This window comes from Tupaia chinensis, unplaced genomic scaffold, assembly GCF_000334495.1.
Source record: "Tupaia chinensis unplaced genomic scaffold, TupChi_1.0 Scaffold145659_1, whole genome shotgun sequence".
NCBI lineage: Eukaryota > Metazoa > Chordata > Mammalia > Scandentia > Tupaiidae > Tupaia > Tupaia belangeri.
In genome coordinates, this window is record NW_006205516.1 from 68,873 (window position 1) to 83,884 (window position 15,012).

The 15,012-nt window shown below is 47.7% G+C and overlaps 1 protein-coding gene and 1 pseudogene across 2 annotated transcripts; both read left to right on the top strand.

The window, feature by feature from the left end:
- Window positions 1–5,359: 5,359 nt before the first annotated feature.
- On the top strand, window positions 5,360–13,369 carry LOC102491049 (rhox homeobox family member 1-like). 2 transcript variants are annotated; one of them, XR_003547864.1, is made up of 4 exons: window positions 5,360–5,784; window positions 9,821–9,866; window positions 10,461–10,525; window positions 13,087–13,139. XR_003547864.1 is itself a non-coding variant. In XM_006168253.1 (3 exons), exons 1-3 carry the CDS (start codon window positions 5,441–5,443, stop codon window positions 13,201–13,203), a joined length of 507 nt encoding a protein of 168 aa, XP_006168315.1. In that variant the 5' UTR covers window positions 5,360–5,440; the 3' UTR covers window positions 13,204–13,369. The 2 variants fall into 2 exon arrangements, 1 of the variants encoding a protein (XP_006168315.1); XM_006168253.1 differs by lacking the exon at window positions 10,461–10,525 and having other exon boundaries at window positions 13,087–13,369.
- Window positions 13,370–14,442: 1,073 nt separating this feature from the next.
- Window positions 14,443–15,012, top strand: part of LOC102503398 (ras-related protein R-Ras2 pseudogene) — a 1,452-nt pseudogene continuing 882 nt past the window's right edge.

Sequence of the window (15,012 nt, forward strand, 5' to 3'; positions counted from 1 at the left end):
GGAATGCAAATGAGATACAACAGCATGAACCAATCATTGACGTGGGTGGATCTCTCCCGTTGCCTAGAAACCCAACCACTTCCGGGGAGAACAGTTGGTCACATGATTTCTGAGAAACGATTTGCTCAGTGAGGAAGTGAAGCCTAATGGTTTCTAAGATGGTGGATAGCTCAAGATGGCGGATAGCTCAAGATGGCTTCCGTATGCAGTGCTCGCCACACATGTCCTTGACAGCATTCGAATTCGCAACCCTCATCACTACAGTTTTATTATGCAAACTGTCAGATGCATCTAGAAATATATGTATGTAAATATATATATATACACACACAGAGAGGGAGAGTTTGGGGATGACAATGATCTAGTTTCAAGAGTGATTCATAGGGGGAACCAGCAGTTAGCGTAATGGCTGTGTCGCTGGACTCCCACGTAGTCGACCGCGGTTCGTGTCCCGGACCCGGTGGCTTAAAACTCACGCCGGGCACGTGTGCGTGCATGCCCAAGATCCCGAGAGGAGAATGGAGGAGAAGGGATTGTGGTGTGACCATCCTCCCTGGGGGGTGATTTCTCTCTTTCTGTCTCTATGTCTCTCTCTGTCTGTCTGGCGAGCGCACGCGCCCTACAGTGAAAATCTCTCAAAAAAAAAAAAAGAGTGATTCATAGGGAACCTTCTTACATGAATACCGTAACCGATTCTCCAACATGCTTGCATCGCCCCTGCGATTTCTGTGATGCAAATCTGCACCTCCCATCATTTCATCAGGGAGTATTTCAGTCTGGGTCTCTAAAACACCTCACTGTGTGTGACTCCTCAATCTTCCTATACCTGACATTTCTCAAACAGAAAAGGGAGATCTTCCTTGGGTTGGGAAGATTTTATTTTTTAAGGAATAATTTATGTAGTTTTATTTATTTTTATTATCTTTATTAAATTTGGCCACAGAGAGAGAGAGAGAAAGGGAAAGAAAGAAAGCAAGCCACCACGTCCAGGACGTAAACTGCAGTTGAGCACGTGCGAGTTCAGGGCCTTAACCACCATGCCACCTGCTAGCGTCCAGGGCAGTTTTTCACTCAGTTTTTTTTTTCCATAAATTTTTAACCAGAAATTATCGTAAGGTCTTGCGCAGCTGTATATGAAATGCAGAGTCATCCTATATCCGTGACCCTGGTTCTGTCAATGAGTACTTGCTTGAGTACGGCACAGTATCCTGGTCAGGAAATTGACAACGGTCTAAGCCGCTGGCCTCATTCAGATAGCACAGGTTTACGTGTGTGTGTGTGTGTGTGTGTGTGTATTTTGTTCTATGCACACCAGTAGCTTTAAATTCCCTGGCGAGGTGGCCGCCACGTGGTAGGTCTCCAAACACTGTAGTCACAATCTTTGCCTCCCTAGTCTTTCCTATCTCCTTTATCCAAATGTTTCATCTCTTGCAATTCAGCCTTTGATGGCTCACCACAGTTAAAAGAATTGCTTGTCCGGCGATGTAAAACTCACAATAACCCTCTTACTCTACCACCAGTCATTCCTAGGCGGAAGTTCATAGCTGGTCAGTGGAAGGGCCGGGGCGTGATCCCAGATGTAAGCCATGTGACTTAGTCCATTTTACCTGTTTCCAGACTTGCTAAGATATAGGACTCAGCTGAGGTAATGCTTCGCGTACTTTGTGCGTGTGCAGGTACTTGAGGTACCATTACATGACAGTTCAGAGACAACAGGTGTGGGGTAGAAGCCGGAATTCTGCAGTTCTAGTGCATTTCTATGGGGCAGCAATGTGGCTCGTCTACCAGCTGCTCACACACAAGAATCTCAGACACCTGCTAAAAGTTCAGATTTCCAGTGCCTTCCTACCAGGAAACTAGGTCATAAGGTCTAGAACAGACTCTAGGAATTCGTGTTCTTATGTCTCCTCCTAGGCAATTCTCGGGATGAGCTGTTTTTGGCAAATGCTAGCTACTGGGTCATCGGGAAAGTCGTGGCTCAGATTCGAATAGAAAAGCACACGATGGCTTCCCCGAACGCTTAGTATTTCTCACACTGTCTCTCCAGAGCTTCCAGTATCTCTCTGCTATTTTTAAACTTAGAAATATTGTTTAACATAATACTGTGCTTTCAATATTTGGTGCAATCAGTGTTTGGGTTTTGTTGTTGTTGTTGCTGATTCTTTGTTATTTGCTTCTGTCATGTTTTATTTTACTTGACTTGGTTTCTGTCTTTTGAAGGCCAAAAACCCAGAAGGAGAATCAGATTCTTCTACTGAAAATTTAGTTCCACTCTTAAGAGCTTTAAGATGTTAAAATAAATTCAGTGCCAGGGCCCGCAGGAGGCGGCGTGGTAGCTAAGGCGCTGGGCTCCCTCGTGACTGACCTCGGTTCACGTCCAAACCTGGAGGCTTGCTTTCTCCACCCCCTCTCCCCGAGCCCCTCTCTCTCTCTCTCTTTCTGGTGAGTGTGCATGCCATCTAGCAAATTATAAAATACTAATAACGATAAATGAAAGTAAATGAACAATTCTTTTAAAAAATAATTTCAGTGCCATTCCTTTTGACAGAGAGGCTTTATCAGTGCTTTAAAAAGTCTTCCTAACCTGTCTGTAACAGCGCTTTTCTGGTCTAAATCAATGTTATACTGGACTTGGAAAAAAAAGGTTGTGTGACCCCGAATTAAACCTCTTTCCATTATACCAAATGGATCATATGGTGGTGCCAGCCATATTAATATTATGCAGTAACGGTAGTGAGCATTCCCGAGGGCTTTCTCTGTGACGGGGCATTGTGAGAGGTACTAGCGTATATTCTGCCATTTATTCCTCTCAGCAGTTCTATGTCGCAGACGGTGGGCATTTTACTCCCGTCTCAGAGACGGTCTTCACATAGAAATACTCCCTAGGACACATCTGCCTGTGTGTCTGCAAATATGAGGGAGGCTTCCAAAGTGCGTGGAAAATGGATGTTATAAAAACACTGTGTAGGGATTGCACATGTTTTGCACCAAAAGAAACTTGTACTTTAATTCCGTTTTTCCAAAAACGTTCAGAGTATTCTGTTATATACGTACAAAAGCGTATGCCACATATTATCTATATTCACATAGTATGACATAGGTATTCGTTGCTCACATATATTGGCCATGTATGTATGTATGTGTATATATATATATATGTACAACTGTCTTTGGGACTAGAAGTACTACAGTTTGGGTCTCTGTCCTCTCCCATTTTTCAGACATGTGTCCCCTGATAGAAGGAAATTTCCCTAACCTGGGGTTTCCTCTTCAGCCTGTCCATTCACAAAGACGTCAGAGTTCTAACTTACTTCGCAAACATGGAAAAGGCAGCAAAAGCTAACCAAATTCAGAGCCTCTAGGACAAAGGACCAAGTCCTGAAGCAGGCTTTACCGTGGCTGTCCTGCTAAGAACGTTTTCAGGTGTAGTGACCTGCGAACTGCGGTCGGTCACACCCATGCGCCTTGCAAGCGCCTTCCGTCGGGGAGAGAGCCACTAATGGTCCCTAGGTGGAACTGTAGACAGAAGCAACTATGGATGGGGCTTGCTTCGAGCTTTCCCCCCCACGCATTCTTTTAAATAGGATCCCCGGACACCGCTCCCCGGCAGAACACTGTTCTGTAATATCCAGACCAAGGCTTGCTTTGGGGTGGTGTTCGCCCGACACTCCGTTCAGAGGACATCGGAAAACTCGGGATTTCAGAAAAATAATTCTTTTTGCGCCATTTTGAAAACTCAAAGTGATTACGAGCAAGTGATTAAAAATGTAAGGAAAAGCAGACTCTGACCCTTCCGGTGCACCACGGTGTCTTCCTCTCCTCGCCCTGATCACTGTGACGCTCTCCTCGGTCCTGTCGATTCTCAGGCCCCAGTAGCTGGGCTGATGGGGACTTCGCCTAAGCTAAGGCTCCCTGTCTGGAGTGCTGTCCCTGAAGCTGTGAGGTTCCGCGGACTCTGAGCGGCCATTCGCCAGGATCCCTGGTCAGGGCGAGAGGTGTGGCCCCCAGCCGGGCCGATCTTCTTGTGGTGCCTGGTGCGGGTGACAGCACGCTTGCCCGCAGTTCACCGCGTACATGAACTACCCCCTAGACGCCTGCGATCGGCTCTCTTAATTACTGTCACTTGCGGTGCCTGGGGCCTGCGGGACGAGCATGCGCAACGCGGGCCAGTCCATTTCAGACTGTGCTGGCGAGAAGGGCGAAGGCAGGCAGCACGGGGCCGTGCGTGAGAATAGGAGCTCCAGTTTCATCTCAGCTAAAGGAACGACTTTGCTCGGTTTTGCAAGCCACTTTGGGCGCAGGAATGGGGAAAGGGTGGGAGAGATTTCACAGTATTCCGTGGAGAAAAGTTGGCGGATGTCTTTTGATCAGCCCCGGGATCCGGCAGCCAATAATCCAGCAGGGCTAGTAACTATGCTGAAATGATTGGCTAGGAAGAGGCTCCTTTCGAGTTTTTGCAGTGGTGCTGAAATCAGACCTCCACACCGTTGGGAACTTGTTGGGCAGCATCTTATTTCCATTTTGCCTTAGTTAAATCTTTTTTAGTTTATTTATTTATTTACTTACTTACTTATTTATTTTTGCCATAGGCACATGTGTTCCCAGGAGATAGACAGAGAAAGACAGTAAGAGGGGAAGGAAGAAATCACTCTGGGGGACGATGGCCACACTGCAATCCCCTCTCCATCCTCCTCTCAATTTGGGGCCTGCAAGCAAATTTTGGACCTGGCATGATTTTCAAGTCACCAGGTCCAGGAGACGAACCATAGTCAGCCATGTGGACTTCCAGCCCACATTCCCCCAGAGCTCATTAAAATACCTTTAGTTCTGCGAGCTAAATCTTTAAAATTCTCTGGAAGCATGGTGGGCTCTACTTTCAGTACCTTTTGGGTAACTCCAAGCAAGCGACCCCCTAACAAATCACTTCAGTTAATTACAAGACCTTGCCAAGCCCAGGCTACCGGATACAGAGCCCTGAGACATTCTCCCTACTTTTTACACAAGGGATTCTGTGGTCAGTGTGGAGTCCATTCCTTCATCTACTCTCCTCTCTGTCCTGGAAACAGCTTGCAGGCCAGCACAATGCATTTCTCAGGGCAGTCACCCTGCCTGGGTAGGAAGGAGTCGGCTAAACTGCAAGCTGGAACTCTGATTCTGCAGGTAAGCATGTCCCTCTTGGCGCCTCTCTTCTCTGCACCGGCCCTTCCAATCAGAACACACCCTGGCGTTGGCGTGGAAGCAAATCCCACCCACTGCAACTGGCGGCAAAAAGAAAACCAATAGAAAGCCCCTACAGCGGAGTGTTGCATTTCACCTCGCCCCGAAATGATTGTATCCAGTCCTGGCTCGAGAACAAGGACTGCCTGCACCCTGCAGCCTAGCTCCGGGCCCCAGCCTGTACGTAGTTCGAGGAGGCAATAGCTTCCACTGGCTTCTGGCCATGGATCCTGAGTTCGACTTCAGCCTGGGGGTGCAAGAAGTGGAAGTGGTGGCCGAAAGTCAGATGGCCGAGGCAGCCAATGTTGGCGATCAAGTTCCGGACCCCGAGTTCGGGGTGAACCCTGAGGCCAACGAGAACCGCCAGGGCGAGGTGCACCAGGAGGCCGCTGGCGAAGGCCAGGAGCCTGGGCAGCAGCCGCCCGCGGCGCCGGCCGTCGCTGCTGCGGAGGGCCAGGGTTGCGGTTCCGGACAGCCGCAAGGCGTGCGCAGAAAGTTCACGCAGGTGCAGCTGCAGGAGCTTGAGAGTGTGTTCGAAGAGACTCACTACCCCGATTGGCTGACCAGGTAAGGGACGCGCTCTGGGAGGTGCCCGGTTCTCCAGGGGTGCGTGTTCATTTGAGGTGCCTTTTACTCTGCAACCCCCACCCCCACCCCACCCATTTCCTTCCTAAGCTAAAGCCACTGCGGTTTCTGCCCGCCTTTGCAGTGGTGGTGGTGTTGGGGGTGGGGTGCCTTCGGGACTTGAAGATAAATATTTTCGTGCAATATTGATGTGGATCAAGTCTGCAGACTGGTCGTGGCCGCTGGTGTTTGTTGTTCTACTTTGGTCAAATGCACACAAAGTGAAAGTTAAGTATTAAGGGCCAGCTTGTGGCGGGAGGGTTAGGCGGCTGGATCCCCCATGGCCAACTGTGTGGTTTGCCTCCCCACCCTGCATCTTAAAGAAACACACGCGTGCATGTGTGTTGGTGTGTGTGCACCTTCAGTGTGTTGGTCCCTTTGAGGGGGCTTTCTCACTTTTTCTCTCTCTCCTCCTCCTCCCCGCACACCCCTGCCTCCAGTGAGCTCATGCCTCCTCTAACAATTGTTTTCTAAAAGTTTATGGGAGCCAGCCTTCAGTGCAGAGCTGAGTTTTATTGAAGAGTGTGCACACGGTTGCAACAGACCTGCAGAACCTTTCTCTCTTTCCAGACCAACACCCTACTCCACTAAATGAGTCCTCCCTTCCCTCTCCCCAGCCCCTTGCAGCCACTTTTCTCATTTGCAGCCCTGAATTATACAGGGTTCTCCTGTTTGTGACTGGCGCTTCACTTCCAGTTATGTCCTCAGGGTTCACCCTGGGTAGCATGCTTAGAAGATCCTTGTTTTTTTTTACTATATAGAGCACATGCACTCACAGAGACAGAGACAGAGACAGAAAGCGAGAAATCACCCCCCTGGGAACGGTCACACCACAGACCCTTCTCCATTTTCCTTTCTGAATTTTCGCCACTTCCTTGCACTGGCTGACCGTTGTGAGAATAGAACCGGGGTCACCTACATGGGAGTCCAGTGTTGTAACCATTATGCCATTTGCTGGTCCCACGATGTTCATTCCTTTTTAAGGCTAATTTTCTGCATATGTATCTACCCCCCACCGTGTTTTATCATTTCTCTGTGGAGAGGTGTCAATTACTTCCACCTTTCAGCTCTTGTGAATAATGCTGTTGCGGGACCAGCAGTTAGCGTAATGGCTATGTCGTTGTACTCCCATGTAGTTGACCACAGTTCGCGTCCCGGACCCGGTGGCTTAAGCTCATGCCGGGCACGTGTGAGTGTGTGTGTGTGTGTGCCCAAGATCCTGAGAGGAGAATGGAGGAGAAGGGATTGCGGCATGGCCATCTCCCAGGAGGGTGCTTTCTCGCTTTTTGTCTCTCTGTCTCTCTCTGTCTTCCTGACGAGTGCACGCACCCTATAGCAAAAACCTCTCCAAAAATAATATAATAATAATAATAATAATGATAATAATACTGTTGGTATTCTGGGTCTACAAATACCTCTGCAAGTCTGTATTTTCATTTTTGGGGGGTACATACTCAAAAATGGAATTCCTAAATCATATGATAATTCTGTTTAATTTTGGGAGGAGTCACTACTTTTTTTCATGACAATTGCACCAATTTACATTCCCACCAGTAGAGCAAAGGGGTTCCCATTTCTCCACCGCCTCGCCAGCACTGAGTATGTTCTGCTATTTGATAGTGGCCATTCCAATTGCTGGGGGGTGACATCCTTGTGGTTTTTATTTGCATTTCTCTAGTAATTAATGATGTCAAGCATCTCTTCATGTTCTTAGTGGCCCCTTTTGTATCTTCTTTGGAGAAATGTCTCTTCCTTGTGCATTTTGTTTTACTCTTATCTTAGTACTACCATCTATTTTTGGAAGTACACACTTTTTTTTATTTTTTAACCATAGGGCATGTGTACTTTGTTGGAGAGAGGAAAAGCGAAAAATCACACCCTAGGTGGGATAGTCATTTTTAGTCCCTTCTCCTCTGTTCTCCTTTTGGGATTTTGGACACACATACACACACATGCCAGGCATGATTTTCTTTGCTTTTCTTTTTTCTTTTTTTTTCCTTTCTCTCTCTCTTTTTTTTTTTATTTGAGACATTTTTGCTATAAGGGTGCATGCACTCCCCAGACAGAGACAGAGAGACAGAAAACGAGAAATCACTTCCCAAGGGGGATGGCCATGCTGCAATCCCTTCTCCTCCATTGTCCTCTCGGGATCTTGGGCACGTACGCACATGCGCCCAGCGTGAGTTTAAGCCACCAGGTCTGGGACTCGAACTGCAGTTGACTCCATGGGAGTCCAGCGACACAGCCATTATGCCAACTGCCAGTCCCTTTACTTTTCTTTTCTGGAGAGATGTTTACCGTGGGGCACATGCGCTTGCTAGAGAGATGGCAACTGAAACCGAGAAATCAGCCCCTCCCCGCAAGGGGGATGGCCAAGCTGCAATCCCTTCTCCTCCATTCTCCTCCTAGGATTTTTGGCATGCATGCACACAGACCTGGCATGAGTTTTAAACCACCCGATCTGGAACTCAAATGGTTGTCAACCATATGGGAGTCCAGCAACATAACCACTACGCCATCTGCTGATCTCTGCTAGGCATGCTTCTTAAGCCACTAAGTTGGACTCAGACCACAGAGGTGGCCATGTGAGATCTGGTTTCTTAACCACCACGCCTCCTGCTGGCCCTGCTTTGTCCATTGTTTAATCTTGGTGTTTGTTTTTCTTTTTTATATTATGAGGTCTTATGTGCTCTTCAGATATTAAGAATATTGACTGCTTATCAGAACATGATTTGCAAGTATTTTCTTACAAAATTGAGAGTTGTCTCTCACTTTGTTGGTTGTGTCCTTTGAGACTTTAAGGTTTTTAGTTTTTATACAGTCTTATTTATTTTTTTTTCCTTTCATTGACTGTGCTGGTAGCCAGATTAATAAATAAAATTTTATTGGATTGAAGATAGGGAGACTGAGGGTCTTTCATGCAATTGTGGTGATGGATCATTTATTTAAAATGTTGATGACTTGGGGCCAGCAGGTGCCATGGTGGTTGGGGTGCTGGACTCCCACATGGTCAACACCATGGTTCAAGTCCTGGATCTAGCACTTTCTTTCTCACTATCTCTCTCCCTCTCCCTCTGTCTGTCTCGCTCTGGTGTGTGCCTATATCAAATTAAAAACAATAATAATGATAAATAAAAGTATTTCCTTAAATGTTGATGACTTGCTCATAATATGTTTTGTATTAATTTTTATTATTTTTTTTTGGAGAGGTTTTCGCTATAGGGCGCGTGTGCTCGCCAGACAGACAGACAGACAGAGAGAGACAGAGAGACAGAAAGCGAGAAATCACCCCCCAGAGGGGATGTCACGCCGCAATCCCTTCTCATCCATTCTCCTCTCGGGATCTTGGGCACGCACGCACACGTGCCCGGCGTGAGTTTTAAGCCACTCGGTCTGGGACGCGAACTGTGGTCGACTATGTGGGAGTCCAGCGACATAGCCATTACGCTAACTGCTGGTTCCCAATTTTTATTTTTAATAGTACATTAAATTATTTATCTTGGGACCAGAAGATAGCATAATGGTTACATTGCTGCACTCCCACGTGGCCTACCGCGGTGCAAGTCCTGGACCCGGAGGCTTGACAATCACGCCGGGTGCATGTGTGTGTGTGCTTAAGATCCCAGGAGGAGAATAATGGAAAAGGGATTGTGGCATGGAAAACCCCCATGGGGGGGGTGGTTTCTCACTTATGCTCTCACTATGTGTGTCTCTCTCTCTCAGGGGGCATAGATGACCTAAGGTAAAAACCTCTGGGAAAAAATTATATATTGTGACCACTGACTTGTTGATGCAACCTTATGCTTTTTAATAAGGGCAACCCTTTTGTACAGCAAGCCTGGAGCTGAGAAATGACAGAAAACTGCTTGGGAGCTGTGAGAGGAAATGTAAATTTTTAAATGAGCACAAAATGTGCACACTATATTTAATTTCATCGCCCAACTCTAAATACTGAACCCTTGTGGTTTTCTCTCCGCAGAAGGAAGCTTGCAAGACGCCTAGATGTGACTGACAAGAGAGTCCAGGTCAGTAAGCCTAGAAAAAAAAAATCTTTACAGAACACCCGTTCTAAAACCTGCTTCAGAATTTAGACATCTAGTCCTAGACCTTCTCAAGGTGGACTCTTTGGCGTGTGTGTTGTTTTAGGCTTGCAAATAAATTTTGAACTTCGGAGTCTCTCTGGGAGGAAAATGGGATAAATATAAATAACCTCCAGCTTAGGGTTCCCTCCCAGTTCCAGGAGAGACGCGATTGGCTAAGGGAAAACAAATCCAACAGCTCCTCCGATGCTGTGTACAAGTTAAACACACACATGTATAGCAGAGGTATGCATAATGACACACCCCTTTCTATACCTGCATGTGTCTATCAGCCCCTTCTCGCACTGGTGTCCTTCAGGGAGCACATGGGCCCGGAGTCGCGTCGGGCTCAGACGGACCTGGAGAGTGCCCAGACTAATGTGGGAGCAGCCGGGCTATGAGGGGTTCCATTGTCCTTAATAGGATTCAAGGCAGGCATATGCGCTAGGCTGACTGAGTGAATTCGTACATATTGGGGTGAGGGGGAAATTGCCCCACACCACACTCTCTATGGTAACTAAACTGTGTTTACTCAAGCAGAGCTGATGTGAAAAGATTCCGTGCAAGTCCAACAGCCTGGTCCCCTTTTTGCTTTCAAATTTCTGGTAAGGTCGTCCAGAGAGTGGCAGCCCTCACTTTTACTATTCTGGAATGCTTTGATTGTGTCAACCTAAAATCATTGCTCAGACAGTCACATTGTGATTGGAAAAGGGGGAAAGTGCAGGTTTTGTTTGTTGTCTAAAGAATGAAACAGAAAGAATAGCATTGAGGTGATGTTGGTTGACCAGAGAAGGAAGACAGGATTAGAAAAAAATGATAGCCGAAATAGTCCTTGTAGACACAACAGAAATTCCACCTCATAGGACTACTAACTGCTTGAGTGAGTATTCTCTTAAGGAATGTCTAACATTTAAGGATTTATATTTTCCTTTAGGATGGAAACATCCTGAAGAGGCCAGTTCCCTGGAAATTGTTTTGGTGGGGGGTGGCCAGTATCTCAGGGTATTCTTCTCAAACACATTTCATCCCTTCAGCAATGGTGGCTATTATAGGTCCTGGGGTCCAATAATGACCATTTAAGACCAAACAGCCAGGAGTTCTATCAAAGTGATAGTAAACCCTCCTCCACCAAAATACAAAGGAAAAGAAAAATCACATTGACTTTATCATGAGCTTTGCTGCAGTGTCCATGCAAGAGGGGGAGACAGTGCAGATTGGATGGTGCGGGCGCCAGGGGTGTCCAGACAAGCAGCCCACTAGGGGTTGGCACCTGATGGCTGAGTCGGGCCTGGCTCAGACGGGACAAATTGGGAGCAGGGCGGACCCTCTTTCTGAGGCTGATGAAGCTTATTCAGAGGAAAAAATGACCCTCGGATTTGGTGAATTGCTTGCTCCCACCCACCCCGGTTTACAAAGTGTTCTCTCAACGTTGTTCTGAAGGCAAGTTTGAGCCGCAAGAAACAAATAAGGGAAAAGACTGGGCATTCTTGTCTGTTTCCAACTCTATAGTACGAATTTGCCCCCAAGAAACTAAATCCAGTTTTTCCCCTATCTTATGCAAATATAATGGTCTGCTATTGAAAGCAGTATTGGGCATACAGACCTAGTTCCAGCCATCCCCGGGGTAGGCCACTGTGCACTTTGGTTCTGTAGGTGGAGAGTCGACCAGTGGTGCATTTGGGTCCCCCAGAAGGAGCCCTGTTACACTGGCCCCTTTCACTGTCTGTGCATGGCGCAGAGAGAAAGCAACTCCTTAGATGACAGACTGGAAATGAGCCATCAGGGAGGGAGAGAAGTCCCTTCATGTCACTTACAAGTTGCAGTGTGGGGACTTCCAAAAGGATTAAGTACCATGAAACCCCCGTGAACTAGACCACCGCGAGGACTGTGACTTCTACCTAAGGGGTTTGGCTGATTGCATTGTAACACCTGGCAGCTATGTAGGGAGGAGCCAGGCTGTGACCCCTTCTCCACATGGCCCTTACCATCTTACTGAACTGCCAGGTCCACGCTTTTCCCTCTGCCTGAGGGATGAGGCCCAGCCACCGCGGTGCACGCTGCCAAGGCACTGAGCTCGGCAGGCTGGGACCACATGGGATTCCGGGGTTCAAGTCTTGGTCTAAACTAGAGGCCAGGCGCAGGGGTGTGCTCCTTAATCCCAGCGCCGAGGGAGGCTAAGGCAGGGGGTTGCAGCATGCACAGACCCGTTTCAAACCAAGTCGTATCGGATGGGAGTGGGATCTGCTGGTTGAGGAGCAGTTCTCAGGGGAGCCCGCCAAGCTGGGCAATGGCAGCTCCACTGCAGGCACTTGCAAGTTTGGCTATGGCAGAGTTTGCCGACCTGGCCCTGAGCCAGGGTGGTCTGGAAGGTGCCACAGGTTGCCACATGCAGAAACGACACGGGTACCATAATTTATTTCTCTTCCCCCTAAATCCGTAGGTGGGCAAAGATTAGAGTTTCAGGAAGTTTGGAACTAGTTGGTGTCAACTTTACTACCACAGACTAAAGCATCAAGACAGTGCCCAGGCCTCACTTTCCAGGCCACTCTGTTCATTGTCAGAGGTTTCCGAGGACCAGTGAGCACTTAGAATTCCTCGAAGGAAAGCGGCCACCTAAACACCCACTGTGCTCCCTCCTACTGACGGTTTCCTTCACGCCAGATCGGCTTTTCCCATAGGGAACTGTCCCCTCCCCTGTGACTTTGAACGGGGTCCCCAGATGTCCATATCCCACTTCCCCCATAACCAGGGTGACAAACGACTCCTAGTGGGGGAGGACAGGCAGTGGGACAGCTGATGGTCACCTGTCAGGATGGGGACTTCTCTTTGTCCCATTAGCAGGAAACAAAGCACTGAGGATGACTCAGGACAGCTCCTAAGTTAGACCTGTATCCAACACAGGAAGACACCACGGAAGAATGTCCCAGTTGTGAGGAGAGACAGAGTAATAACAAGCTTCCTCCACAGCTCGGCACTTCTGCAGTGCTCGCTAAAGCGGAGCTGGGGGGGAGTTTGGTGGGAACTCTCTGGAGGTAGTGAGTTAGCCATAAGGAAGCGTCTGCTGCGGTTCACGGTGTCAGGGGTATAAAGAGTTGCAGGCTCTGCTTTTCTGTTATGGCATGAACTGGTGCATGTGCTCAGCCAAGCCCTTTCCCTCTGATTGCAGGCTTGGTTTAAGAACAGGCGGGCCAAGTACAGGAGGCAACAGAGGGCTTTAACTGAGAGCAACGCACCTCCTGCACAGCCTGAGCCCATTCTCATCGTCATAGAAGATAACCCGTAACGTGCTGTCCTTCTTCGGGAGCCAGACGGGAGAGGGGTTCTTGTAACGTGTTCACCTGAGCAGCCCGGCTGCCCGCACTGCCCTTATCTCCTCAGCACCCACGTTGTCTATGAAGAGCTCGGTGACCCATGTTTCTGTCCCTGTGTGCTAACTCACGTTACCAATAAAGAGCTCAATGATGCATGTGTCTGCTCCTGTGTCCTCACTGGAGCTAGTGTGGTATGGATGGAAACTGTTATGGAAATGCCATTCACTCAAAAGGGCAAGGAGGGGGGAGCCAGCAGTTAGCGTAATGGCTATGTCGCTGGACTCCCACGTAGTCGAACACAGTTCGCGTCCCGGACCCGGTGACTTAAAACTCACGCCGGGCGCGTGTGCGTGCGTGCCCAAGATCCCGAGAGGAGAATGGAGGAGAAGGGATTGCGGCGTGACCATCCCCCCTCGGGGGTGATTTCTCGCTTTCTCTCTCTATGTCTTTCTCTGTCTGTCTAGCGAGCACACGCACCCTATAGCAAAAACCTCTCAAAAAAAAAAAGAAAAAAAAAGTGAAGCCTCACCCTTTCCCCAAAATAAGGAGCCAGACAGTTCCAGTCATTATAGCCAAGACTGCTACATTATTTATTGTTCAGATTCAGTCACAGTCACATTGATTATACCGTGACTTAAAGACTATACTTATAAGCCTAACCTCCAACAGTTTACATATAAAATCACAAGTGAAAAAGAGACGAAGCGGTTCATACATACAAATAAACTCATTCCCTTGATAAGCAAAGATGAAATATGCTACGTTATACAGTCCTTGTGTCTGTAATTGATCACAAGGCCAGAACGAAGTCTATAACTTTACTAATCTAAAATAATTAATTAAGTTAAATAAAAGCTGAGGTAAAGCAAGTAAAGCAAAAGATTTTATTTAGACCAAGGTAAGGACAATAGCCGGGACACCACTATATAGAAATTGCCCTAAATCCTGTGTGCTGAGCTCTTACAGGATTTAGGATAATTTTTAAAGGCAAAATTCATGAATGAGGAGGAGGATTACGCCAATGCTATAGGCAGGAGTCTTGTACAGCAGTGATTGGCTGCATCCTATGACAAGAGGAGCAGGATGACCTTGTAGTCATTTGGGGTCAGGGAGAGAGTGAGTCCGGCACACTAAAATTATTTTCAGGGAAGAAGAATGGGTTTGATGCTCAGAGTGAATCATTCTCTTTGAAATCTGGATAGGCTTGGGAGATGCTAGGTCATGAAAATTTTGTCCAGGTGTGTCGCTGTTCCTCCTTCCTGAGATATAAGCTTAGTTAATAAAATCTCAGGAAGAAGACCAAAGGCGATTGTTTTCTCCTTCAGTCAGTCTGATCTACAGGCCAATGAAGAAATATCAGAATTTAAAAACCAGAAACAAAACAAAACAAAACAAAAACAGTTTGCAAGTGGTGTAGTGCTTAAGGCAATGGACTCCCACATGCTCCCACATGGCCTGTCTTGGTTCTACTCCCAGAACCGGTGGTTTTAAACTGGGGGGAAGCGGGGGGCGTGCATGCCCAAAATCCTTAGAGGAGGAGAATGGAGAATGGAGGAGAAGGGATTGCGGCGTTGCCATCCCCCCAGGGAGTGATTCCTCGCTTTCTGTGTCTCTGGCGAACACACGCGCCCTGTAGCAAAAAATATATATATAATAATAATAAAATAAAACAAAATAAAAATCGGTTTTTAGATGGCCATTTGCAGCAGCACTGGAGAGTGCGCTTCGCAAGCGCTGCGGAGACGCACAGAGGCTCCCGCCCCCCCCCCGCCCACGGGCCC